Raw genomic sequence first — 27,103 nt, 5'->3', positions numbered from 1 at the left:
TAGCTGAAGATGTACAGGTTTACTACACAGCGCACCTTCTCGATTCATTAAGCTTGCATTGACTCAACTGTATAACCAAAAGAAGGCCAACCTTGCGCTTCATTTTAGAATGCCGAGAATCAAACACTACAAAGTGATGAGCGCTGGAAAGAACTACACCATCGACCTGGAAAAACCCGTACGTAGCCATCTCTTTGTTGTTGATAAACTTTCTGCTGTTGCCTTCCAAGCCTACCCTTAAAGACTGCAGAGGGAAGTGGGAACGCAGACGTCTTCCTCAGGAAGAGGCACGGTGGTGGTAGAAGGGAGATGAGCACCTCTAGGTAAGATGGAAAGGATGAGCGCCTCGCCAGCTCAGGCAACTGAGATCCACTAGAAGGGAGCCTGATTCAATAAGTGCTTTTCCCTCCACTCTCTCTGCAAATGATTGCTCAATATGACTGCTTCAGAGAAAGAAAAGCGTTTTATGAAGGGTCAATATAATATCCTCTATTTACAAATACTCAAATGAGCCTATATCTGAAGGGAAGCAATCTCTGTGCCTTGTCTTCTAATACCTACCACGCAGAAATCCAACAATGCCCTCTTAACAGCAGGCTTCTTCGTCTTCATCTCCTCTTCAAGCTTAGTTATTATATCATGGAGCTAACGACAGGCGGTCTTCTCTCTCCTCCAGCGCAATGTCTGGCGCACAACCAAGTAACTTACACATGCAATTTAATCTTTTCTATCTCCATGAGGTAGATATTGTTACGCCTATTATACAGGGAGTAAACTGATGTTTAGACTAGTCTCAGCCATTGAAAAGGTGGTGATGTGGCCTGGAGTTCTTTAAATTTTAGTTCCTAGCTTCTCGAGGTGCATTGTATAGTAATGTATAGGTAGAATTTCTCACATTTGGACTGTAAGGCTCACAGAGACACTGTTGTACAGCGCACTCTAGTAAAGAATGGCTCCAGAACTTGTCAGGTCCACGTCTATGGATCCAGCTATGTATATCTCAATCCATCGTAAACTTGCCTCTGTTCCCCAAGTGATGGGATGATTGGTGTGCACCAACCAGGCCCAGCTCCATCTGAGCTTTGTAAGCAGAGTTCTAACAATGAGGCAGAAGTCTAGGAAAGCCCTAAATCCGTAAAACCAAGTGACCAGAAGGGGTTCCAGTATGGACCAATGTAACTAGTGCACTTTTGTAAGTGGAGACCTGCACTTCTTGTGGTTAGCCTCTACAGTGCACAGGAGAAGGAAAATGAACAGCCTGGATAGTTCCTTCACCTTTCAATCTCCCCTGTTACCCTGCCCTTCAACCAGGTTGCATTTTAATGACTTATTTTACTTCAAGATTATTTGGGATATTCAGGTTTAACCAGATTTCACTTGTATAAAAGTATTGAGTTGTAGGGTAGAGAGATTTTAGTGGCCCACAGACCCTAAATTATCTTGTTACAATGAAGAATTAAATGTTTAAAAATTCACTGGGGTTTCTAGTATAGGAACTTACTTCCTATACTAATTGTGCCCAATTTAAGAAAATATAATATCAGTCTATAGAAGATTCTTGTTATAACTATTTTAGAGGCTAGCAATTTTTAGGGAGTAGGAAACATTTGGTTATGGAGTTGCTGTTTTTCTCGTTTGCCTATTGAAATCCCAATTTTAGGAAGGAATTAAATTGACCTAAAATGAGTCATTTTTCTGTTTTAATTGTGGGAAGGCAAAGTACTTAAATGTTATTCACCAGACTGCACCCAGTGCTGAGAATATTTCCTCAACAAAGAATGGCCACACAGTCCTTAAATAGGATGAAACAGACATGGCTAAGAGAATCACTGCTGTTCAGCGAGTCATTGAAGCTTGATGTCTACCTGATCTACTGTCTGGAGGTCAGGAAATATGCAACAATTCCCACTAGAGTTCAGGGGAGCATCTCTTGTTTCTCTTTAGCTGAGCACTGAGCCATCTTTTTCTTTCTTTCCCACAGGTAACACTCCCAAACCTTTTCAGCGTCGTTGACTATTTTGTGAAGGAGACTCGAGGGAATCTGAGACCATTCATACATTCAGCCGATGACAACCTCGGTATGTTCTTCACTTTCATACATTCAACCGATGACAACCTCGGTATGTTCTTCACTTTACAGCTGCATCAAACAAAAACAAAACCCAAACATGCCACAGGACAAACTAAAAATTTAAAATGTAAAGCTCTCCATTTGGCAATCATCTTTGTCAGAGTCTGGGGGGGTGGGGTAGCCTCTCCTTCCAGACAGTCTATGAGGCATGCATTGTGATTATTAACCTCATTCCATCATTCTATCTGTCTTCATCAAACAAGTTCATGGACAATAGGAGAAAACAAAACAATATAGACTCCTGGGTGGCAAACGGGAAATGTAAAGGGATGGGCCCACAACCGTGTCGGATGCTTGGGCCTGGGTAGAATGCATGAGAATAAGCAAAGGCTGTGGGGATTGGCCATTTGGTAGTAAATGACCTAATATAGTGCTATTCTATTATAAAGATAAGGAAGTCAGATGGCAAGGACGTAGGAGTGAGCAGACGGTGAGGAACTACTGACACAAGTCATAGCTGGGGCCAACTCCAAAACTGGTGGGCTTCTTTTTCATAAAGGAAGAACTTTAAAACAGTGACAGGTAGCTGTCCATTAAACTGAGCAATGAGACCTGCATCAACAGCATAGTTCACACGCTCATTACATTGGCTCCATTTGCATTCTCGTTTTCACTATAGTGAGGCAAGCTAGACTCGGTCATCTTCCCCTCTTCTATCCAACAGTCTACATGTAGTCACTGGGCAAGCTCTGAGCAGAAGAGGTTAAGCATCTCCAGCTAGTTTGGGGTTCATTCAAAAACAGTTTCCTCTTCTACACATTATATATATATAAAAAACTTTGTCAACCTGCACCAAGGACATATTTGCAAAGTCTCATGAACTAAAACAACAGTAGGTTTAAAAGTCTAAGTTCTTAAAATATCACTATCTTTGGATGCTACCTAAAATACAAAAAGTACAAGAGCTCAGAGTCTGCAGGAGTCTTAGGAAAATGATCAAGTGCGATCTTCATCTGTGTGGTCCTCTGTACACTTAGCAGAGGAAGTATCTCTAAGATGTGGTCACACAGTTTGCTTGGCAAGGCCTGTTATGGTATTCATGACTCTCAAAGCAACGCGGTTTACTGGATTCTTGTTCTAAAAAAATTTTTCCCTGAGTCTGAAACATTGCTTCATCTTCTGCTATGTGAATCTAATTGCGGGCTTTGAAATACCATTAAAATAACCATGGCATTTCCCCTTAGTGTTTCTACCTGCTCTTTGAGTTACTCGTTCCTGCAGCCCTTTTCTCTCATCCCTAATTTTTTTCTCTGTGTTGTCTAGCTTCTGAAAACTTCTCATAACCCATGATCCTAAACATGGACAGATAACTATACACATAGTCAACATAATACATTGCTTAGTATGTATGTGGGAAAACATACTAGAATTCTGTGAAAGAATGACTTCTTAAAACAACATCTCTCCAAACCCTTGGGATTTCTTAAAATAAATTTTGGAGTATGTAGAAAATCCATTGTAACTTTCCTCATCCCTGGATATTATTCTTTCAGTTAATTATTCAACCCTGTATAATAAACCACCTCTGCAACGGCTAAATTAATAACTATTTCATTGGTTCATTGTTCTACAGATCAGAAAAATTGATTGAATTTGATTGGGCAGTTTTTCTAGTCTTTGTCACTCACATAGGCTCCAGCTTAATGGGAAACTGAAACTGACCTTGTCGTCCCCTCCTAAGTGCTTGTATTACAGGCCATGTACCCCCACACCTGACTTCTTGAGACTTTTCTATAGGATTCCTGGTATGAGAGACAGTGTTAGCTTTAGCTCGTGTTTCTCAGCGTGCTTACACTGTTATTTGTTCCTTACAGTGCTGGCTGGAGTATCTGAAACCTCCTTCCCTTGCTCCCAGCTTTTGGGGTAAAACTTCCATTTTCCATTGCTAAGCATAATACTACATTTTTCTTCTTCCTCCTCTTCCTCCTTTTTCCCAGAATGAAGCAAGTTTCCTTAACAACTGCTACTTTTTGGAATGGCATTTTATTTAGATATCATTGATAGATGCTGAAATTTGTGAGTTGTTTTTTGTTTTTTTTTTTTGTTTTGTTTTTGCATCTGTCCTATATGATCACATATAGAGCTATTACTTAGTTGGTTAATATGGTGAGTTATACAAAGTTTCAAACATTACATGAAACCCACTTGATTATACTGTATTAAGTGCTGGGTTTGCATAATAAGCCAAAATGTGCTTGCTTGTGAGAAATACTATGTTTTGTTAAGTGAATTTATTTCTAATATTCTGCCTTCTAAGTTTCAGAATGGTTTTCATTCCATCTTAGATGCAGGAGCCTTATGCTCAGGCTGGGGAGGACCCTGCATGTGATCTCTAGTGCTCTCCCTACAAGTTAAAAACAAAAGTAGGCACTTTACAGTCCATGGTATAGCTCCGTTTGCTTATTTTCTTACTGATATGTTTTTTTTTCTGTAGAATTTCCAACTTTCTTTCTTTTTTTTCTTTTCTTTTCTTTTTTTTTTTTTTTTTTGGTTTTCTTTTGGTTTTTCTGTTTAACAGCCCTGGCTGTCCTGGAACTCACTTCAGAGACCAGACTCGCCTTGCACTCAGTATCTGCCTGCATCTGCCTCCGGAGTACTAGGATTAACAGCATGCATCACCATGCCGGAATCAATTTTCTGACTTTCCACCAATTAATTTTACGTTCCATTTGGGCAATCTGAGTATTATTGCAGAGTCTTTTGAGTCCTTCTAAAGTATCTGCAGCACGTACTTGCTTTAAGTAGGCAATTATCTGGCTAGGGTGAAGCAGCTGTCTCAACTGCTGTGGGAAGAAGCTCCAAGTCAGTTACCTTAGTTAGGCTGCTTTAGGCTTATACATCTCAAGATATCCTAGGGCAATAGTATCTGCAGTGTAGAGCTCAGAGCCTTTGACACACCACATTGTCAGCTACCATTCATCAGCTAAGGGAGATTTAGTTTGTTTCCTAACTATAGTGACTTGAGCAACAATGACATGACTAACCAAGTATCTGGGGAATGGGATTCCTTCTCTTACATGTGGAGATCCTGTTTCCCAGCACCACTTATTGAAGGCGCTGTCTTTTCTCCCGAGTTTTCGGCATTGTTGTCAAGTATCGATCAGATGGCTATAGTTAAGCACACTCATGTTTGGGCCTTCTGTTTTGTTCCATTAGTCTGCACATTTTTTGTGCCATTACCATGTTTTTATTAGCATAGCTGTGTAATAGCCTGGAATGAAGAGATACAGGTGATCAAGGACCACAGAGAGAGGGAGAATCAGTGTTCTCCATGGAGAAGCTTCCACATATGTTGTCCAGTCCTAAGTGCTCAGTCCTGGACACATGTACATACTAGCAAAGGTAAATGAACTCAGTAAGTCATATCAGTATACACACATATACATATGCATGTCCATGTAACAACATTAAAGAAAAAAATCTTGGGGCTGGAGAGATGGCTCAGAGGTTAAGAGCATTACCTGCTCTTCCAAAGGTCCTGAGTTCAATTCCCAGCAACCACATGGTGGCTCACAACCATCTGTAATGGGGTATGGTGCCCTTTTCTGGCTGTAGGCATACACACTGACAGAATATTGTATACATAAAAAAATAAATATTTAAAATAAGAAAAAAAATCTTGAACTAGGGAGAGGCACACAGGAATTGGAGAGACTCCCCTCCAAAAAAAACCCGACTAAAATATAAATAATTTTTTTCCCGTGTAGAAAAACATATCCAGAACCTGGCCTCCTACTTTAACTGATGCAATGCAAATTCAAAAGTATGTTTCTGACTTTGCTACTTACATTTAGCTGTATTTTTTTATTCCAACATTGCTTGGATCTTTATAAAATAAAAATTTCTGTCTAGAACCAAAGCCGCCTCTTGGATCTTTGTACAAGAGGAGCTCTTGGTAAGCCTAGAATCTGTGCACGGCTGATACAACACTAGGTGGCGCTCTTTCCCAGTTCTTACCTCTAGGATGTCTCCAACTGTCCTAAGGACCACAGTTCTTACCACTTCTAGGTAAAAGAAGTGGCCTGAGAGCTTAGCCAGGGCTGTCCTGCTGTCCCGTGAGCTAGGGGCTGTGTCTCTTCAAACAAGTTAGAGAAAAAGCAAAGCAAAACCAACATGTAAAAGCAAATCCCACTCCCTCAGTTCTCAGTTTCTTGGTTTCTATGGATAGAAAGGATTTTCTTTGGGGTGTTAGGACCAGGGAAGAAGAAAACAGGTAAAAGGAAAAAAAAAATTATTGAAAATGGACTGCTGACTTAAATTACATCAAATGATGATTTTTGAAAAATAGACAACCAGCTTATTATCGCTATGTGATTGAACTGGTTTGGTTTGCTTTGTGATCAACAAACAGTATTACTCAACTCCCTTGCATCTGGTTCCTTTGTTATCAGAGTTATTGACTAATAGGGAGAACAAGTCAATTACAGATGCCCAGGCAGCCTTTCAAATCAGAAAAGCTTCTGGAGTTGGCCATATTTAGATTTTCAAAAGCAAAAAGAGAAGGAAAATAGGACTTTCTGAGAAAAGCCATGGCCAACCCCTCAAAAGCTGCATTTTAAGAAAGCTTTGTGGAATCTGGTGATCGTTTCTGGGACACAGACTTGCTTGCTGAGGCCCAGTGTGAATGTTAGAACACTTAGTCTAATGTCTAAACTTGAGTGTAGCCGTACTTAACGGTTCAGGGGTCTGGAGCTGTGGAATTGGCCAGTGTGTTTACATAGCCTACTAACGAAAAGAACCTGGAATTATCTTTGACCCTTGTTACACTTTCTCTCTGATACCAAGAGGCAAGAGCAGCAATAGAAATAGAATAGTCAAGAGATATTCTCTCAATTTATTCTTCCCAATGTCAGAAATTACCAGCTTAAAAGTCATTTCAAAATACAGCATAAAACGTATACAGAACATTAAGCTTAAGTATAATAAAATACATGATATTTGAGGTCCAGGGTACAAAAATATTAAAAGAAATCTGGATATTCTGCATCTAATTATGTAAAACTTAGTAACACCACCAGTGTTTTGGGAACAAGCAAGAAAAACAACTCCTACTGAGAGTAGAGAAAAACTTGGTCCTACAGAATCACTTCCTTATCTAATCAAGACTTTCCACCCATATTTCCAGGTCAAGAGCCCAACACAGAAGAGATAAGTGAGAAGCTGAAGAAAAATCCACACAAGGCATGAAATAATGTGAAAACTGCCTCCATAGGTCTTGGTATTTATTGTTTTCAAAAGACTTTCACTTTTAAAGACAATTATCTCTGACCCTAAATCACTTGTTTGGGAACAAGAATAAAATAATGTAGCATGTAATTTCATTGTTTTATCAATAGGAAATCAATTTACTGGTTACCAGCTGTCTGTAGAGTAACTGGACACATGCATTTCTCTGTATTAAGTGGGGAAAAATTACTTTCTAAAGCCAGGTTTTTGTTCCTTCTTGGCTTCATTTAAATACATTTCACATATACAATTTGCATTGCAGATTATCTAGTTCCCCTAAATCCTACATTATCTTCTAAACCCTAACTAGGTTTTTGGTAAAATCTGATTGGACAAATGAATCAAATGTAAGTCATTTAAATTATCTGGTTGGCAGCCACAGATATGAAATGAACTAGGAAAAGTCCACCTGGTAGGAATGCTATATGCCGCATATTATGTTCATGGAACTAAATGCAATTCATTTTTATGTTTTTCCTTGAAGCTATCAGTCTACTAGTTCAAAACTAAGCCGTATATCAATGAAGGATGATAAAATAAACACCACTTTCAAATTTAATTCTGTAGTGCATGTTGTGTGATGTTTTACTCTTTTGACTTTTTGGGGTGCCCACCACCCAGCTCCCAAATAACACATTTTGGAAGCTTAGTTTTAGTTATGAATGCCCAGCCTTAGCTTGACTTGTTTCTTGCCAGCTTTTCTTAAATTATCCCGACTACCCTTGGCCTCTGAGCTCTTTCCTTTCCTTATTTTTGTAATCTTACTTTCACTCTTACTCTGTGGCTGGATGGGCAGCTGAGTGAGTGACTGACCCCTAGCATCGTTTTTTCTTGCAACTTCTGTTTCTATTCATTCTGTCTGCCAGCCCCGCCTCTCCTTGCTCAAGCCTTGCTATTGGCCAGCCAGCTCTTTACTGGGTGTTTTAGACAGGCAATCACAGCTTTACAGAGTTAAATAAGAGCAGCATAAACAAAAATCACACACCTGAAAATAATATTCCCCAATGCTGCTGAGCCATCTCTCCAGCTCGGAATAAATACTTTCAACGTGTTAACGGTATGAAAAAGATAAAAGAAAGTTATATAGGTGTATGAAAATACAAGCATTGACTATTGGCTTATAGAATTCAGACACTGTAGTATACAACTGAACTAAAGTATGCAAAAGAACTGTGTAATGAAATATAAGTTGAAGAAACAAAGTTGATACGTGTATAAAGAAGTCTAAAACTTACAACTGTATGTTCATGAATCTGGTAAGTCAACACAGCAAAGAATGACTAGCCCCTGGTCTATGAAGTCTAGGCCCCCAATCATTTTAAAAGTTTTACTCACGTCTGATACCTGAGGCTGTTGACAACCTCAATTTTTCACATGAGTTACTCTGGTTTTCTTCACAAACTGGATTCTAAGAGTGAGTTTTGCAAGGGAAACAGTATGCAGCAGAATTAGAGCAACTAAAGGTGCTTTGACCCAACCATGGTCGACTCAGCTAGGGCTGGGAGTGGCAACGTTCTACAAGAGTTATTTGGTTGTGGAAACATTGCTGTTTGGGAATATGTAGTCTTAATCACTAAGGTAGTGACTGAGGCTAGTTTTATTTTGTACAAAGAGACAGAACTTAATATAGTAAAAAACAAACTTTAGTCAAGAGAAAACAGTGCTTATCCTTTAAGAAAACAGAAACCATGATTTATTTTAATAACAAATTTAACATACAATCGGTAAACAGATTTAGGGGAGAATGGAAATGTCCACATAGAACCCAACTGTAAAAAGGAAGGTGAAAACATTACAGATGCTGGGGAGATACGCTCTGTAGGATGGCAGAGAAAAACTACAGCCTGTCAAACAGTAACAGCTGCTGAAGAGCAACTGCCGGGCAGGATGATCAATACCTCCTGACCACCAAGTCCAAACAATTGTGGTATAAACTAGGCAAACATCTAAAAATTAGAATATGTAAAGGGTCAAAGGAAATGGATGGAAAAATTATCCCATGAGAATATTGACTTAAAAGATGGCTAGAGGTAAGACTTTAAGGCACGAAGATAACTCACATTGATAAAATACAATTCAGCAGGAAAATATAACAAGTCAGATTTTCAGTCCTAGTCACTATTTGGTTGCTGTGAAGAAACACCATGACCGAAGCAACTTTATGAAAGGAAGCATTTTATTGGGGCCTTGCTTACAGTTTCAGCAGTCTACTGCTCTCATCGGGTGGGAGCACGGGGGCAGGCACAGCCCTGGAGAAGCAGTTAAGAACTACCTCCTGATCTGAAGGTGCTTGCATGCGTGTGAGCACACACACACAGACACATGGTCTGGCACAGGATTTGAAACTTCAAAGCCCATCTCCAGTGTGACAATTTCTCCAAGGTCACAACTCACAATCCTTCTAATCCTTTCAAATTCAAGTTCCATTCCCTAGTGAGTAAATATTAAAATATATAAATCTATGGGGGCCATTCTTACTCAAACCACCACACATGAACTTACTAATGTTGCCTCACGATATATAAAACAGAAACAACACTGGGAGAAAAAAGCAAATAAATAGGTGACTTTTAGTATAACTCATAATTCACATTATAGTTTATTAAAAACACATAAGGATATAGAAACTTTAATATTAAAAGATTTGATGTCTCTGATATGTATAGCACACAGCCCCTAATGACTACAGAATGTACTAGTTCCAAATTCATAAAAAATTATATCCTGGGTCACAAAGTAAGTCTCAAATAAATTTAAGGATTAAGAAAAATCTTTTAAATTTTCATTAGCATTTTTTTATGTTAAAGGAGTGAAACTCTATTTTATTCATGGGTATGGACACTGGAAGACCAAATGTACAGCACTGAAAACTGTGTAGGACTTCTTCCTGGGTCTCAATCTGGCCTGGACCTCCAGTGTGAGCCAGGAAAATCATTTTCAGTCAAGTTATGCCCACCTTTGTGGTTATTGGTGCTATGGCTGACCTCCTTTAACCTAATCACCTTTCAAAGCCTCAGCTAAAAATAACAACAGCACAGAAACTTGGGACTCTGTTCCAGACGTGAGCTCTTTAGGGGCCCACTGGAATGTGAGCCAAATGTGGGTTAGGGTGGCAGTGCTGTAGCTCAATGATCCTGGCTCATTAGGATTTTTTTAATCATCAATATTTTCCAAACATATGGTTTTTGCAGTAATCTTTATATTTTGCGTTTTAGTTCATCTAGATCTTGGTTAAGAAAAAAAATGGTCTGATTTTTAGGACCAGTCAAGAGTGAGGACCCTGGTAACTTCAAACCACATTTGGAACTTGGAAGAGATGAACTTTAAGGGTAAGGGCAGACAAGAAATAAGAGAATAGTAGTCAAAAGTTCTACCTTAAATCACACTAGTATGGCTAAAAAATCTGAGAGCCTGGAATTTCACCAAGGTTAGGTGTTACAAGTCCCCAGGCAGAAGCAAAAACATGTCTTTGAAGAATAAAAATATTATTCTATTAAGTAATTTCTTCACAATTTCAAGTAAAATACTGGCAAGCATTAAAAGGATACTGGGTACAGAGAAAGAACAGAAGAAACAAAAGTCAGGTAACAGACTGAGGAAGGCTTTTGATTCTTTAATTAGGCAGACTACATGGTCTGTGCTGGAGCCATGGCTCAGGGGGCAGGGTACTTGCTGTTCTTGGGGAGGACAGGGTCTCACTCACAGCATCCACTCTTGGGCAACTCACAAATGTTCTAACTCCAGATCTAGGGGATGTGCTGCCTCCTGGCCTCTACAGACACCTGCATACACACGGACTGCATACATGTGTACATGGTATACATAAATACAAAGTGTGCACATACAAAGAAACATACCACACATAAATGAAAGATTACGATTTTTGGGGGGGGAAGAAAAGTGAAAACTGCCAGAGCGACCAGTTTGTAAGTTTATGAAGAAATCCGAGAAAGGAAAATCAAAGGGTTAAGAATAATAAAGACATTTTAACAGAAAATGTTTGAATGATGAATTCTGTCAAATATAAATATTATCAGCTACAGTGATGGAGACAGTATATTAGCATTAGGACAGAAAAGGAAAGAAATAAAGGTTCAGTAGGAGACATACACATTTTCCAATGCAATGCTACCTTGGCAGAACCAAGGAAAAAAGGAAAGCAAACTTTACCTAAATATTACTGATCTAGTATTAGCCATGATGTTCAGAATCAACTCCTCATGAATTACAACTTAATCCTGAAAGGCAAAACTAAAGTGCTTAGGAGACAAGAGGGGGATCTCAGGAGAGGTATTGTGAAATAAAAGACTAGTCCTATTAGGTATCTAACCTTTAGCTACAGAAGATATTTAAAACTAAACAAGACAATAAAAACAGGGTTTATAAAGATCTTTCATGTACCAATGAGGAAAAACACTGTCAACACAGAAGGAAGATATGTAGCAGATCTGACAACATATTTTGTTGTGTAAAAGGTACCTACTCCACTTCCCCCATAATAAGAGAACAGAGGAACTGGTCAATGAAATACCATTGCATATCCACCACATTGTCAAAATACAAAAACAAAACCCATCTGAACTGACCTCAGTGTGGAGAAAGCGAGTGTTAGAGCAAGGGGATGGTGCATGGGAAGGGTTGGAAGGATGAAATGGAAGGGGAAAATGATGTAATTAGGTTTTACTTTCAAAACTAAAATATTAAAAAGTATCTACAATCAAGCAAGTTTGATCCTAGCCATCATATTTGCACTGGAAAAGAAACAAAATACATTTATTATAGAACTGTACTTATCCTGAACTAAATACATCTTTATCATTCACAGTCAATACAACATAAACTGGTATATTAATGCAAAGGTAAGCTATACAGCAATGGTAAATACGGCTACAATGAGCATGGATAAACCACAGCAAATGAAAGACATAGAAAAATGCAACAATTCTTTACATACAGCTCAGAAGCAGGCAGAACTACACTGCTCTGTTTAGATTTACACACAGAGGGGGTAATACCATAAGAACAGGAAATAGCTAATACAAAAAATAGGATGATAGTAACTACCAGGGGTTTAGGCTATCTGTGACTGGGGAGGGATTATGGAGGTTTCTGATATCAGTCATCTATTAATTTCAATATTGGTTAAATATTTTAAAATTATTCCTTAAGCTGTATATTCACATTTTATATACTTTCAACAGGCATTTCTCAATTATGACAAGAAGCTTTTGCAGATGGAGTAATGGCTCAGTGGTTAACTGGCTGCCCTTCCAGAGAACCTGGTGGGTCACAATTGTCTTAACTCATCTCAGGGGATCCATGCCTTCCTTTTCTGGCTTCATGAATACTGCATACATGTGGGGCATAGACATATATAATCTACACCCACAAAAACAAACAAGCTTTCAAGATACAACAAGAGAAAAGCACACACACGGCCTGCTGATTCTTTATTTGACTCCATAGATCTAAACTTTCTGATTTCTGTTTCTGAGTTGGGACTCAAACCCAGAGTCTTGTGTATGCGAGGCATGTATTCTGCAGTAGAGCTTCATACAATCTTAATTATGGCTGTAGTTTTGTACTCTGATGCTGTTCCAACAATGTGCCATGAAAGATAAACTATAAAAATGATATATTTGTTTTATCAAGTTCTACTTTTGGAACAATGTGTAAAGAACTTAAGATACAATATCAATACTTCAAATCCTAGAAGGAACCAGCTTTGAATAGACTCCTTTCTTACGGAGTCTATTTCTGCCGGGCTTTCTCATTTACTTTTGCTTCTGGTGATTAAAGTTAGGGCTTTGAGCTGGTTAAGCACACTCTGTCCCTTTGACTTCTATGTCCAAAACTCTGCTTGTAAAGCACAGAAATGAGGAAACACAGAAGCAGTACTAACCACAGAACAAGATGTGTAGTTAAATTCTTTGCAATGAACCACAGAACAGGGTTTATGACAATATTCTAAAATTTCCTAGACTTAGTTTTAGGATATGTATGCATGTACGAATGTATGCATGCATGCACGCATGTAACTGAATGCAGTAGCATAATTTTTTGTACTCAAGTTTGCACACTAGTATTCAACAGCTATGTTACAGTAACAATAATATTAAAGTATAAAATACAACAATGAAAAAGGTTGTTATTCACTTCACTATGGCTTTCCAGTTTAGTAATATTTTGGATAGTAAAAATCATTACCTACAGAAAACCAAACCAAAACATAACGGAAAAACAAATGACAAAACGGTTATAATTTAATTGTCAACAAGCCCAATCAATCCCAATTGAGTTTATTTACTGATGCACTCTACAAAGCACGGTTCCCATTTACTTCTAAGGAGATGTAGAAACCTAGGAAAACACAGCCAAGCTATTGGTTCATGTTTGAGGATTGCTGAATGGTTACCTAGAAAATACATCATTACCAAAGAACAGAAGACAAAGTAAAAACTAGAAAAAAGGGCATTTTTAAAAAAAAAAACAACGCTCCTTTTAGTATTATTCCTAACCTTTTAAGTTCTAAGCCACAGAGCCTGTGATGTTCCTGTATCAATTTTGTATGACATTAAATTTGAACATCACACTAGGGATACACACAACAGTAGAGCACAGGATATGACAAAACAGTATTTATTTCAGATGTAGCCATTTAAGACGGACCCCGCCACTTTTCTCCATCTCTCAACGAACAGAACACCTTGTTACACAAACTCACTCATTCCCCAATTGGATCCGTCACAAGAGGAGGAGAGCAAAGCTGGGTAACACAGAGATTTTAAATTATCTGTAAATGGAAAATAAGTACAGGGGGTAAAGAGATGCAGGTAGTTGGAGTGATACCGATGTAATCTAAATCTGAATCCGTCAAAGTAGCTACTAATGGTCTGAACTCTAAAAGCAGGGGCTCCAGGCAAGTGACTTTCGGAGGCTGTAAGCGCTTGCTGTTTAGAATGCATGCTAACCCTTGTAAAAAGAGTCACTTGCTGTTTTCAGATTTTACAGCTAAGTTCTGTTTGTACCTTTTAATGAACACAATCATATTATTAATTGTAATTGTTCATATTAGGAAATAGAGCATTTCTCTCAGTGAAGAAAAACTTAAAAAAATATAACTTCTCTCTCTTTGTCAATTCCCCTTTTGGGAATGAAGAATAAAATGACATGCTTCTTTAAAAAAACAAACAAACAAACAAACAAAAAAAGACTTTTTCTCCATTACATTGATGGAAGGAAAAAAAAGACAATTTCACTAGCATTAATTTTATATCCATCTATTTCTAAGGATATTCCCTTTATAAAAATTTCAGTCTTATATACTCTGACTACTTTAGAGTTCCAGATAAATAAAATAAAGGCATATTATCAATCAAATGCTTAGCCATATTTATCTGCTCACATTCATGGATTTTCTGACAGTTGTAGAGTGCATATAATACTGCTAACATTTAGTCCACGTTAACATGCCATCATCTCATGGCTCACAACATCGACCATATCAGCAAAACGGTTGATGTACGGGAGGAAGTAACATAACAAACTGTTGGCAGAGGAAACAGGATACCTAACTGCAGCCACACAACTGTAATCTCTACTCTTCAACCGTCTCCACCATCCCGCCCCCTTCAGGACTATGGAATTTTCAAAGCCTAATTATGTCAGAGGTACAGTATCACACTATTCATATTGGAAAATGGGTATCAAACACCAAAAAAAAAAGAAAAATAAAGCCTTAAAACAGGACTTAGCTTTTTAATGGCTGGGATTCACTATTTTTATTTCTTCATCTTTATTTCTTCTGGTCATAGATAAATGCTTTCTTTGTTCCTTTTCATCCACAGGGCTTAATATACAAACTTGCAAGCATTAGAAAAATGGTATTCCAGTTCAAAGTTGCTGTGATCACAGCCACACGAAGCAACAGATGTGTACTATGCTCCAAAATGCTTTGTAATTCTTCAGTGTAGATACGTTTCCTGCTGATGGTTCCCTTAAATTAAGGCAAAAGAAATCCACAGTATTGAGCTGATTATTTTAGCTTCTGAATTAAGTACACTTTAAAAAATACAGTAGTCCTGGAGTAACTCTGACAGCTTCTATTCATCCGTGTAATGAGTGAAGTAGTATCTTACTGGAGGTCCTGGTAAATCTTCATCTCCATCAGTGTCTGGGGCAAATGAAACAGTAAGATCTACGTATTTCTTCTCAGTGGAAGGTTTCACAAGTTTGTGCATTCTAAGAAAAATAAGCAAGGATAAATACGTTGGTAATTTGGTAAAAGAAAAGATTTCCCTAGTTAGTACTATTCAGGACTGTGGATGTGTACATACACTGTAAAATATAATAATCTACCTATACTCTTAATTTTTCCTTAAGGGCTCCAAATTGAAAACACTTATATAATATGATGCCTGCTGGTAATGACAGAAGAAGAAGAAGAAGAAGAAGAAGAAGAAGAAGAAGAAGAGGAAGAGGAAGAGGAAGAGGAAGAGGAAGAGGAAGAGGAAGAGGAAGAGGAAGAGGAAGAGGAAGAGGAGGAAGAAGAAATTCCAAAGAGTAATGCAATGATTCTGAAAAACTGACTTTTTTCCTTTATTTCTTAAAGATTAGAGACATTTGGGATCTTCTAGCACTCTTCGAAAGAGAAAAATGTAAGCTTCACTAAAATCTTAAAATACAAGCTGCCCAACCTATCCTTTCTCTTACTACTTGGCTTTCAGATTTCTCCCGAAATGTAAGTTGAGGACCTATTTCACATGAGGCTCTGAACTACAGCGCCTTCCATCTGACAAGGATACTGTGTCCCATACCTACCTCTTCATCTTTCTACCACTCATATCCATATCATCTCACTTTCCAAAGAGACATCAAGTGTACTTTTTAATTTTTAAGCTAAATGTGTATGCACAAGCTGTTTGCTTTTACATATAAAAATCCTCCTTCAAATGCTCAAATGAAATCTAACCCAAAATTGAGGTTTGAGGTAGGAAAGTCCATGGCATAATGTTAACATCTTCATTACAATGATTTTAGTTACATTTTAATCAATAATCAATGTGCCTGTTTCTCTGAGTACACTGCACTAGACATCAAGGCTATGTGTATAATAACAACACAGTAACAGAACTAGCAATTATGGAATACTACTTACTCTTACACTGTTACATTTTTAGGGTTTATTATTACTTTAATACTCAATAGCTATGGGAACAAACATGGCAGAGAATCTATTTCAAAGTTACTCAAGGAGACAAACAAGTACTAATAAATAACCACCCAAATATGTGAATACGTCTTTACAAAGCCAAGCTCATGCTCTTAACTATGCTCTCATTGACAGAACTAAGTATCCAGCCACTTACGTAATAAATACTTGCTAAACTAAAAATGTAGAACATAACAAATATCATTCATAAAGCATCTCATGCTGCAGTGATCACACACCAGTCAACTCCCAAAACGTGGGGTTTTTTTTTGCAGCATTTTTTAAAAACAGATTTATTTATTTATTAAGTATACAATGTTCTGCCTGTATGCATGCCTGCAGGCCAGAATAGGGCACCAGATCTCATTACAGATGGTTGAGAGCCACCATGTGGTTGCTCGGGATTGAACTCAGGACTTTTTGAAGAGCAGGTAGTGCTCTTAACCACTGAGCCATCTCTCCAGCCCTTGCAGCAAATTTTAAATTACACTAATTAATTCATAATCACACATTTCACTCACATCTAGGTGGCACACATCACAAGTACACTAAATATACTCAGTTCTCTAATACTCAGGAGTCCAAATAAGAGCAACTGCAATACAAAATTAATGCTTACCTAATATAAGGTAAAGATAATTCAGATAATTATAATGTACAAATGATTAACTTCAACTGATGGTCAAAAGCTGACAGTCATGTTAAAGAAAATTATCACATATAGAGATCCATTTATTCAAACAAGTTTTACTGATGGCTCTTCTGTGCCAGATATTGGTCTAACTGTTCAATATACAACAATAAAAAGATCAAATAAAGATTTATGCACTGTGGAACTTAACATTCTATTGTGAGGGGAGGGGACAATGCTATCCTCTAGACATGGTTGTTGGACCTAACCATGTATATGTATTGAACTCACATCAACAGTGGCCACACAAAACTGACCCATCAGTGTTCCACAATAAAGGAGGAAGGACTCCGAAGGTAGCTATGGTTACTGGAGAAAAGGGAATCATGTGCCTCAGTGGGGTAGCCACTGGTATGTTTCTTGAGCGCAAAATAAATAACCCCCATATATCTAATAAAAGTAACTTTAATTGAAAGGGAGTAGGGCCAGTGAGGTGGCTCAGTGGGTAAAGGGGCTTTCTGTGCAACATGGGTAACTTTCAGAACCCATGCAAAAAGGTGGAAAGAGAAAAAATTCTACAAAGTTGTTCTCTGACCACCACATATGAGTGCTTACATGTGTAACTGCGTGTATAAAATTAAAAATAAAAGGACCTGGGGGGAAAAATGATACCAAAACAGGAGGAGGTGAATATTGGGAAAAGAATGGGTTTAATGGGAGGAGGAATGGGACAATAGGATAATGGAAAATGAGGAAATATGATCAACGTATATTATACATTACAGACTTTTGAAAAGAATAAGTAAATACATTTTTTTTAAAAAAGGAGAGCAAAAAAGGATAAGCATACCAAACTACAGCTGTGGAGAGTTTGCAGCGCTAAACAGAATTCAGAAAGTGTTGTAGAATGTGTTACATCAGTTTAATGATGAAGAGATGTGCTGCATTCATTTAGCTCTGTGGATCTGTGTTACTTTGCCTGTCTAAAACAACAAGAGATGATCGGACAACAGCAACAGAAGAAAGGACAGGTGGAACCGGCAGGCAGAGAGAATAAACAGGAGGAGGTATCTGGGAGGAGAAGATCAAGGAGCAAAATGAAGAGAAGGAGAGGAGGACTTCAGTGGCTGGCCACCCAGCTAGACAGCAAGCCACAGAGTAAGAAGTAAAGAAAGAAATACAGAAACAGAGAAAGGTAAAAGCCCAGAGGCAAACGGTAGACAGGATAATTTAAGTTAAGAAAAGTTGGCTAGAAATAAGTCAAGATAAGGCCAGGTGCTCATAACAAAGAATAAGCCTCCGAATATTTATTTGGGAGCTGGGTGGCCGCCCCCCAAAGAAAAAAACAGCAAAGAATAAAAAACAAAACACCCCCCCCACCTCAAAAAAGCCCTTTTTAGGAAGTGCAAAGATCAGAAATGAGAATCCATTAGCCCAGTCTCCAGTCTTCAAGCAGAGGAAATGAGCAGAGCAAAGCCCTTACTAGAGAATGGCTGAGGTGTTACAGAATAGAGACCAGTGTGGAGGGAAGGGAAGGAGGGAAGAAGAAAAGAAATACACAAAGACACAGAGGATCTAGGTCAACCAGCCCTGCAAGCAACTGTAACGATTTTGTTTTTCTTTGGTACTTTTCTTCCTCTAAAATGCAACACCAGCAGGTAGAACCTAATAGGTGAGGAATATCTAAATTATTAAATATAACAACTCAACCAACCCTCTTCCCTACATTTCTTCCTCTTTTAATTTTTTAGTTTCTCTAGAGCATCTACCACTACCTGACCATATGCAGTTTTTATTTACTCTTCAAGTAGAAAGGATTTTTATTCATTAATATATTCCCAATGCTTAAAACAAAGCTGGACACACGGCAGGAATCTTTAGTAAAAATCCACTGAATAAATAAAACAATATTTAGTATTCTTGCTTGATATCTCAATCTCACAAATGTAGCGTTCTACGTTTACATGTGAGGCATGATTCATTTGAGAGCTGGACTGCTGGCTTTCCCTTGCCAGATTAAATCTTCACTAAGAGCATAAAGCAATTTTTGTATAAATTCCAGTAACTTCCTGAACTTTCCAGAGTATATCCAAGTTATGTTTTGTTTTTTGTGACCCTTCTGCACATGATGTTAAATACTTACGTTAACTTTAACCTCTTTGCGTGACCCGGCATTACAGGGACATAAAGCATTTTGACTCCCTGAACCACCATCGTTGGCTCAACTCCATATTTCTCCTAAAGGTAAACACCCCAAAAGAAACAATGAAAGCTTCTTTCAAACACAAAGTACATGGGTAAAAATATTTTATATCCACTCAAAGGAGGGCAGTCTTATATAAAATATAATTTATATACTCCCATAAATTTAAAGATTAAAAACTATCGTTGTAATCTCTTTTATCTGTGGTGTCACTTTTCTCAGTTAACCATAGCCTGGAAATAACAAAAGGAAATTCTCAGAACTAAATAGCTATGTTCATGTGCAGTATTGGAGACTGGACCTAAGCTAGATGCATGTCAGCTAAGGGCTCTTCCACTAAGCCACAGTCTCAGCACTCAGAAGGAAATGTGTTAGTTTTAAATTGTATGCCATGGGGCTGGAGAGATGGCTCAGAGGTTAAGAGCCCTGACTGCTCTTCTAGAGGTCCTGAGTTCAATTCCCAGCAACCACATGGTGGCTCACAACCATCTGTAATGGGGTCTGGTGCCCTCTTCTGGCCTGCAGGCATACACACAATGTATGTATTGTATACATAATAAATAAATAAAAAAAATTGTATGCCATTTCAGGCAGAGTTATTTCTGACACTGTTTACCGACCTACTAATTGTTTAACCACCAGTCATTGTTATTAGAATGACTTACTGCTCTGTGCAGGGGTTGCCTAAGACCATCAGAAAACACAGATATTTACATTACGATTCATAACAGTAACAAAATTACAGTTAGGAAGTAGCAACAAAAACAATTTTATGGTTGGGGTCAGCACAACATGAGGTACTATATTAAGGGTTGCAGCGTTAGGAAGGCTGAGAACCACTGGATTAACAGAAGGCACAAAGTGCAACAACAGTGAGGCTGACAATTCAAACATGCCAAAGGGAAACCAAAGAGCCTCCTTCCAAAGCAGAGCACGCTAGCTCAGGTTAAGATCTACTGTAAAATAAGCTAAGCAGTCTTGAGAGAAATACTGTCATCACAGCATGTGTTCTGATATAACACTCCTGTTTTTCTCTACGATGTTTTATTTGTAAACTACAATAGGTATGTACATACAGGAATGAACCAAGTAAAGAACTTAGTATTATTATAACTACAAGGACCTACTGGAATTTCTATGAATTAGAAGGCACAACATTAACCAGACTTCAAGGTACTAATTAAATGAAAGAATTAAAAATATCCTACTTTGACAGCATTTATGAAATCTGAGAGGGTAAAATCTTCTTTTCCGTGAACAGTCCATCTGTCCCAAATTGTAAATGATATTCCATTTCTATTACAGAAAAATATTAAAAGCACAAGTATTAAAATCTCTTTCCATCAGAAGTAATAAAAAATTTCCTGCAGCTTAGTATTTATGATATGCTTAAAAATTAATTTGTGGGGGTGGGGGAAACATAATTTTTAAAATATTCATTAAATAATATAGGTAACACTTTTACCTGTTTTGTATATTTTTTCAGTGTCTCATTTCAAATATGTCTTACAATGTACCTCTCATTTTCTTTTTAATATTTAGTATACACACAAAGTAATGAGTTTTTGACATTTTCATTCATGTATATCAATGCTCTTTAATCATACACATCACAACCTTGGGCCCCTTCTGATCTTCCCTTTCATTCATATAGTCTCCCTTTTGTTTTTACATCTTACATTTATATATATAGTTGTGTTTCTCTCTCGGTGTGTGTGCATGTGTATGCATGTACATGCATGCACCCCTTTATTTTTAAATAGGGGTTTCATGGTATAGATGTTCTAGTCATCAATAACTGAACATTTGGATTGTTCAAATCATTGGCTGAAATAAATATGCTAGAATGATCATCTTGGCATACATGTAATTTTGCATGTGTGCAAATGTATTTATAAGTGGGAAACACAGCACCTTATCTCATTTGTATGGACTATAGTATTTTGTGCTCTCATGAGTAATATATTAGGACAATAGAGGATTAGCTCTTCCTCACTAGGTGCTTCCACTCACATTTCTGGTGTGGCCAACCTGAAATGTCAGAAACAGGAACTCAAGGAACTGTTTCCTGTTGTCATAAACGTGCAAAATTAGATTCTGCGTTTCATAGTCTATAGAAAGACAAGAAAGTCTTTAGCATTATCCAAGTCAGGAATCCTAATGTATAATGCTAAACGGTATAACAAACAACTGTGGGAAGATTCTCTGGCTAGTCTACTTAGGAGTAATTCATCAGGATGAGGTTTGACTGGGTCCTGAAAGAGCAGGAGGGCTTAACAACAAGAAGAGATGAAAACCAGTACGTTTTCTTCCAAAGGGTAGAAATATTTTCTTTCAATTACAGAAGTCAAACAGACTTTTATACATACCTGATTTCAGTTTTTCTTACTTCAGATGTTTCTGTAAACACTATTATTGGAATGGCTAAATTAAGGAAACAGTTTCTGTAAGCTTCAAAGGGATAACCACCAGCTACTTTGATCATTTCCAGGGCAACCTAGAGAAGAAAAGGTGATCTGATTATCTCAAGAGCTCAATGCTAAAGCTACCTGGGATTTTAATCAGTCTCGTTCTTTGCCAAGGTTCAAGCACTTCTCTGTAAATATTAAGAACAGGTTGTAGTACATACATTTCTTATTTAACTGACCTGTATATTTTTAGTACATTTTACTTTTACTATTCAGACTATTCCATATATAGTGAACAGTTATTTCACCACTTAATCATCCTATTTTCAAAGCAGATACCCTCCCCGATAACTCAAAACTAAAGTGATGTGGGAGTCCCCTCTGTATGTTGTGAATACCACAGGTTAATAAAGAAGCTGCTCTGGGCCTATTGCAGCACAGAGTAGGGCAAGGCAGGAATTCCAAGCAGATAGAGGAGAGAATAGGCGGAGTCAAAAGAGAAGCCATGTAGCTGTGCATGAGACAGACATCGGATGATGGATGAAACCTTACCGGTAGGCCACAATGACATGACACTACACAGATTAATAGAAACGGGTTAATTTAAGATATAAGAGCTAGCCAATAAGAAGCATGAGCTAATAGGCCAAGCAATGTTGTAATAATACAGTTTATGTGTGATTATTTCTGGTATAGGCGGCTGGGAGCGAAAGTGCAGTCTCCGATATAGGGAGATAACAACTCTAACTGTGGAGTACCAGGAGAGTACAGTATAATAAATGGTCACAATAATGATCTGGAGGTACTTAGATACTAAGAATATTTACTTGACATGGAGGCTAACATGATTTCTGCGAAGGGTCGAAGGAAAGTGTCACTCTTGGCCCTGAGCTCTGGGAGGATGGATACCACTTCTCTCCAAGCATGTCTGACTAGCTATCCCTGGGTGCTCACAAGCAAGTACTCCTCAGATTCCAGAACTCTCTCTGGGACTCCAACCTTTCTAGAGGCTGAACTCAAAATGCAGGGGATCCTGAAATATCCCCAGAGTTCCAGGACTTGCTCCTCAGTTAGCTGTTGTGTTGGGTTCCTTCCCTCCACTTCCGCAAACCAAGGGGGAAGGAGATCACTGTCTCTAAGAACAATTATATTCTATCTTAAGCTTATTTTTTTGTTTTTGCTTTTTGAGATAGTGTATCTCTGTATAACAGTCCTGGTTGTTACACACTTACCAGGCTTGCCTCAAAACTCACAGAAATCTGCCTGCTTCTGCCTCCTGAGTGCTGGGATTAAGGGCGTGTACCACTACCGCCCAGCTATGAGCTTTTTTAATACTAAAATATTTTATACATAGATACTTTATATATATAAATATACATTATTATACTTCTAGATATTTCAGAAATATCTTTAAATTTAAATTATAAGATCCATTTTTTTTTATCCTTTCATCTCTAAAAATCTGAGTGGCAAGTTAAGGTTGGAAGATAGAAGCATTTTTAGAAGAATAAGCTTACCAAGCCAGAAACTGCAGCAGTAGATGTTGCTATAGCAGGGATAATTTTACCAGCAATGCGCTTAGTTTTAAACCGGTCAGCTGGTTCAATGCTATACATTTTGGCTCGAAGGTTGGATGCAGCTGTGATGAAATCTATGTGTCCATTATTGTCATCATCTTTTTCAAATGAAAGCACTGCCATCTGAAGGTCACCTGACCAAAGGAACCAGAAGAATGGTCTCTCATTAGTGGTAAAAGTTTTATGAGATAAATAGCTATGTACACAATATGCATATATAAAATTTTCAAAGGACAAGATTTCTGGTAAAAAAAAAACAGTCAAATTACCAAGTTGAAGGATCCATGAAAGTACTGCTCAATTAATAAGGCTATTTATCATAACAATTTGTATATTATTAATCAAATGAAAATGTATAAAGAAGTAGGCAATAAAGAAGTAGGCAACTGAAGTTATAAAGAAACATGAAAATGAAGGCTTTAATATCACCAAACTACAGTTTATAAAAAAATAGTAAATAGTGAAATAAGAGCCATTTGTGATACTAGCTACTGTCAAGTGCATTATAAAACTTTGGTACTCAAAATTTACCTCAAAATATTACTTTGAAACATTTTCTATCTGACAACGAACAAAATCACTTGTTTTTGATTTTAAATATTTTTATATTAGTGATTTTCAACAACATTATAAAGACTATTAACATATTTTTTCCATGAAATTTTACTGGTTCACACATGATATCATAGAACTTTGAGAAGTACTGATTCATCTGATGATAAGCATGCATAAGCAGATGAACAATCAACTCCGCTTTTAAAGAATTAGAGTTCTACTGTGGCAAAGGTGTAGAGTCAGTCTGTGGTGTAGGAGGTTCTTCTTTCTATGTGTTGCTTTCATTGGTTGAATAAAGAAGCTGCCTTGGCCTTTTGATAGGGCAGCCCTTAGGTGGGAGGAGTAGACAGAACAGAATGCTGGGAGAATGAAGGCAGGCAGAGAGAGCTGCCATGGAGCCAGCTGCCAGGTCAGACATGCTGACTCTTTCCCAGTAAGTCATGACCTCGTGGTGACATACAGATTAATAGAAATGGGTTGAATCAAAATGTGAGAGTTAGCCAATAAGAGGCTAGATATAATGGGCCAGGCGGTGTTTAAATGAATACAATTTGTGTGTTGTTATTTCAGGATATAAGCTAGCTGGGTGGCGTGACACAGTCCACCGCTCCTCCATACTACAAGTCTGTATCCCTGGGCAGTACTGGGAAGATTAGAATAGGAAAAGAGGTAGCTACACATACACGGCATGAGGGCCTGAGCTGAGGCTCACAATCTATACAAGTGCTGTGCACACACAGTGAGAATCTGTAATCCCAGAGCTCTAGGAGCTCTAGGAGGTAGACATTGGAGCATCCTTGGAAGCTTGTAGGTCAACTAGCCTGGTGAACGCATCAGGAAAACAAGCAAAGCAGGCAGGACCAGCACCCAAGTTTATCATCTGAACTCCATGTGTGTGCCATGGCATGTGCATGTGTACATATTCATCTATATCCCCCCCCACACTCATTTTCTCTCTAAGAGACTTTTGATAATTCTTCCCCCTAAAGTGGTATGTCTAATAATATGAATAGGTTAATAACCTGACTTTTTATTTTGAGATAGGGTATCACTATGTAGCTTAAGATGACTGTGACTTCCTGATCCTGCTGATCCAGTATGCCTAGCTAATCTGAATCTTAAAAAAAAAGCTATTTGCTTGTGTTTTTAGACCTGTTCAACATCTGAAGCATTAAAAGCAGTAAGAATTACAACACACAGTTAATGTAATTTGGAGAATTAGATTTTAAAACTTGAAGGCAAGGACATGAGGAGAAATATGATGAATTTAATCACAGTTAAAGGACAGAAATTTTATATGATGATACACTCAGCTATATGGCTCCAAGGTATCTGCAATAGGTCCCTTACTTTTGGTGGCTTTGTTAGATGAAATGGCCTTTTCTAGCTGAAAAATAGCATTCCTCTCATCTTCACTGGAGATGGGAACATGGTCCGGCTTCCTTGCAGTTTCGTCTGTTTGAACAACCTTTAAACATAGTACATATGTTTATTACTACTATCACATTTACATCCAGGCTTGACTTTTACTTATGTTTAACCAAATCATAAGAGAAAATATTTGGTCAATTCAATGCCCTTTGATCATTAATCATAATTTATCTCTTTCTTAGTAATATTATTACTGTGTTTGTTTACTATCTATCTTCCTATACTCGCAGGTATATGCTATAATCAGGCTCTTTACCTTGGTCACAGAGAGATCTCCAGTATATCTCAAACAATTTACTTTTCTTATTGGAGCTTGAATTTTTTTTTTTTAACTAAACAGCTTACCTACAGACAGGTTAAAATCCCACAACTAAATTAAGTTGATATTCAAATAGTCTTAACTTTGACAAATCTACATTTGATGAAAATTGCATAATTCAAAGTTCATATAGGAAAAATGAAGCTATTTGCAAAATATATAATATGGGCTTTAAATACTTAGTACATGAAGAAAGTAGTTCTTTTTTATGTAGAATATATCTTCCTTCATACACTAAGTACAGCATCATTAATGAAGCATATGTCACAACTGATTTATCTTTAAGGACTTACCTAGTAGACAGCACACATGAGATGTTTCCAAACCAAAAGAATGTCTTCATCAGTAATTATTAAAGTACTATTTACTTTAAAATTTCAACAAAATATGTTCTGTGACTTTAACTATTACAAACATTTAAGATATATTAAGGAATCAATAAAACAGAAACTTCTGTCTGCCATCATGTCTAATATTCTAGAAGGCTGTGATATCTATATCCAAGGACATGATGGTCTTAAAGCTTCAGTGTGAGCTATTTTAAGGAGTTGTGAAACAGACCATAACTCATATTAAAACTCTCAACTGTGCAGGGAACCCTACTAGCTCTGAATTGTTACAACAGGAGAAGCACTGCAAGCCAGCAAACATACTCAAGTGAGCTTGGGCTTTAGTCTCATTTTACCAATGAGAAATATGGGCTAGAAACTTTTCTTATATATGTGATATAGTTTTATCCTTTATTTGCTACTATATTAATATTTATGTGTTACCTGTCATGAATATTTTATTCAGAAAACTCATTCACTTATGCAAAACTCCACTGACTACAAAGATACTTTTCTATAAAACAAAAATTCAGGACGGCTACACATACCACATCCTTGAGAAAGGTTGCTTTGTGGCTAAATTTTAGAGTATATAAAATAAAGGCATATAGTGAGTCTGTAAAAAAAAATACTTTATAAATGCATGTAAACATATATATATTTCTCATCAAATTTTCTTATTTCATTGCCAACTTCTCAGGTTCTGATGCTTTATAAGCTATTTCCTAGGCATAATTATCAGAACAATTTTCCATCTATTTGGCAGCGTAAACAAGTGCCACAATAGAACCAAAGCTAAATATGTTTGAATGTAATGCAATCTATAGTAGAACACATCACGCTACCGTTATATGGATCCTCAGTGCTGTCTTGCAATCCTCCATCATTCAATTGATTTTTCTACTTTGCTCTCAATTACTGTATACTCCATCTTCATCTTTCTAGCTTATACTGAACTGTTAACGTTACGTCTTATTCTACCTAAGAAACTAGCACTCTTTCCCCAGCTCCCTTCATTGTCCCTGAAAAATTGTCGGCACTACAGTTATGTATAAAGAATCCAGTTCCATCTCATCTGTCTT

The 27,103-nt window shown here is 37.5% G+C and overlaps 2 protein-coding genes across 5 annotated transcripts in view; one reads left to right on the top strand and one right to left on the bottom strand.

Moving 5' to 3' along the window:
* Positions 1 to 7,916, top strand: part of Stap1 (signal transducing adaptor family member 1) — a 37,261-nt gene extending 29,345 nt beyond the window's left edge. For 2 of the 3 annotated variants that reach the window (XM_085691709.2, XM_085691708.2), the window contains 3 exons: positions 109 to 178; positions 1,982 to 2,120; positions 7,257 to 7,916. In XM_085691709.2, coding sequence (XP_085547835.2) covers positions 109 to 178; positions 1,982 to 2,120; positions 7,257 to 7,318 — 271 coding nt within the window. In that variant the 3' untranslated portion in view covers positions 7,319 to 7,916. The remainder of the gene's footprint in view (positions 1 to 108; positions 179 to 1,981; positions 2,121 to 7,256) is intronic. The other variant, XM_048446294.3, reaches the window with a different exon arrangement.
* A 6,064-nt stretch (positions 7,917 to 13,980) lies between these two features.
* The window catches only part of Uba6 (ubiquitin like modifier activating enzyme 6), a 62,033-nt gene continuing 48,910 nt past the window's right edge, over positions 13,981 to 27,103 (bottom strand). Inside the window, exons 28-34 of one of the 2 annotated variants that reach the window (XM_048446291.3) lie at positions 25,293 to 25,410; positions 23,328 to 23,521; positions 21,772 to 21,899; positions 20,611 to 20,698; positions 19,343 to 19,437; positions 15,496 to 15,598; positions 13,981 to 15,353 (exon numbers count right to left, since the gene is read on the bottom strand). In XM_048446291.3, the coding sequence (XP_048302248.3) occupies positions 15,195 to 15,353; positions 15,496 to 15,598; positions 19,343 to 19,437; positions 20,611 to 20,698; positions 21,772 to 21,899; positions 23,328 to 23,521; positions 25,293 to 25,410 (885 nt within the window). In that variant the 3' untranslated portion in view covers positions 13,981 to 15,194. Of the gene's footprint in view, positions 15,599 to 19,342; positions 19,438 to 20,610; positions 20,699 to 21,771; positions 21,900 to 23,327; positions 23,522 to 25,292; positions 25,411 to 27,103 lie in introns of both variants that reach the window. The other variant, XM_048446292.3, reaches the window with a different exon arrangement.

The sequence above is a fragment of the Myodes glareolus genome, chromosome 8 (genome assembly GCF_982192425.1).
Source record: "Myodes glareolus chromosome 8, mMyoGla1.1, whole genome shotgun sequence".
NCBI classification, from domain to species: Eukaryota; Metazoa; Chordata; class Mammalia; order Rodentia; family Cricetidae; genus Myodes; species Myodes glareolus.
The sequence above is the reverse complement of the archived record's forward strand: the minus strand, read 5'-3'. Positions and strand labels throughout refer to the sequence as shown.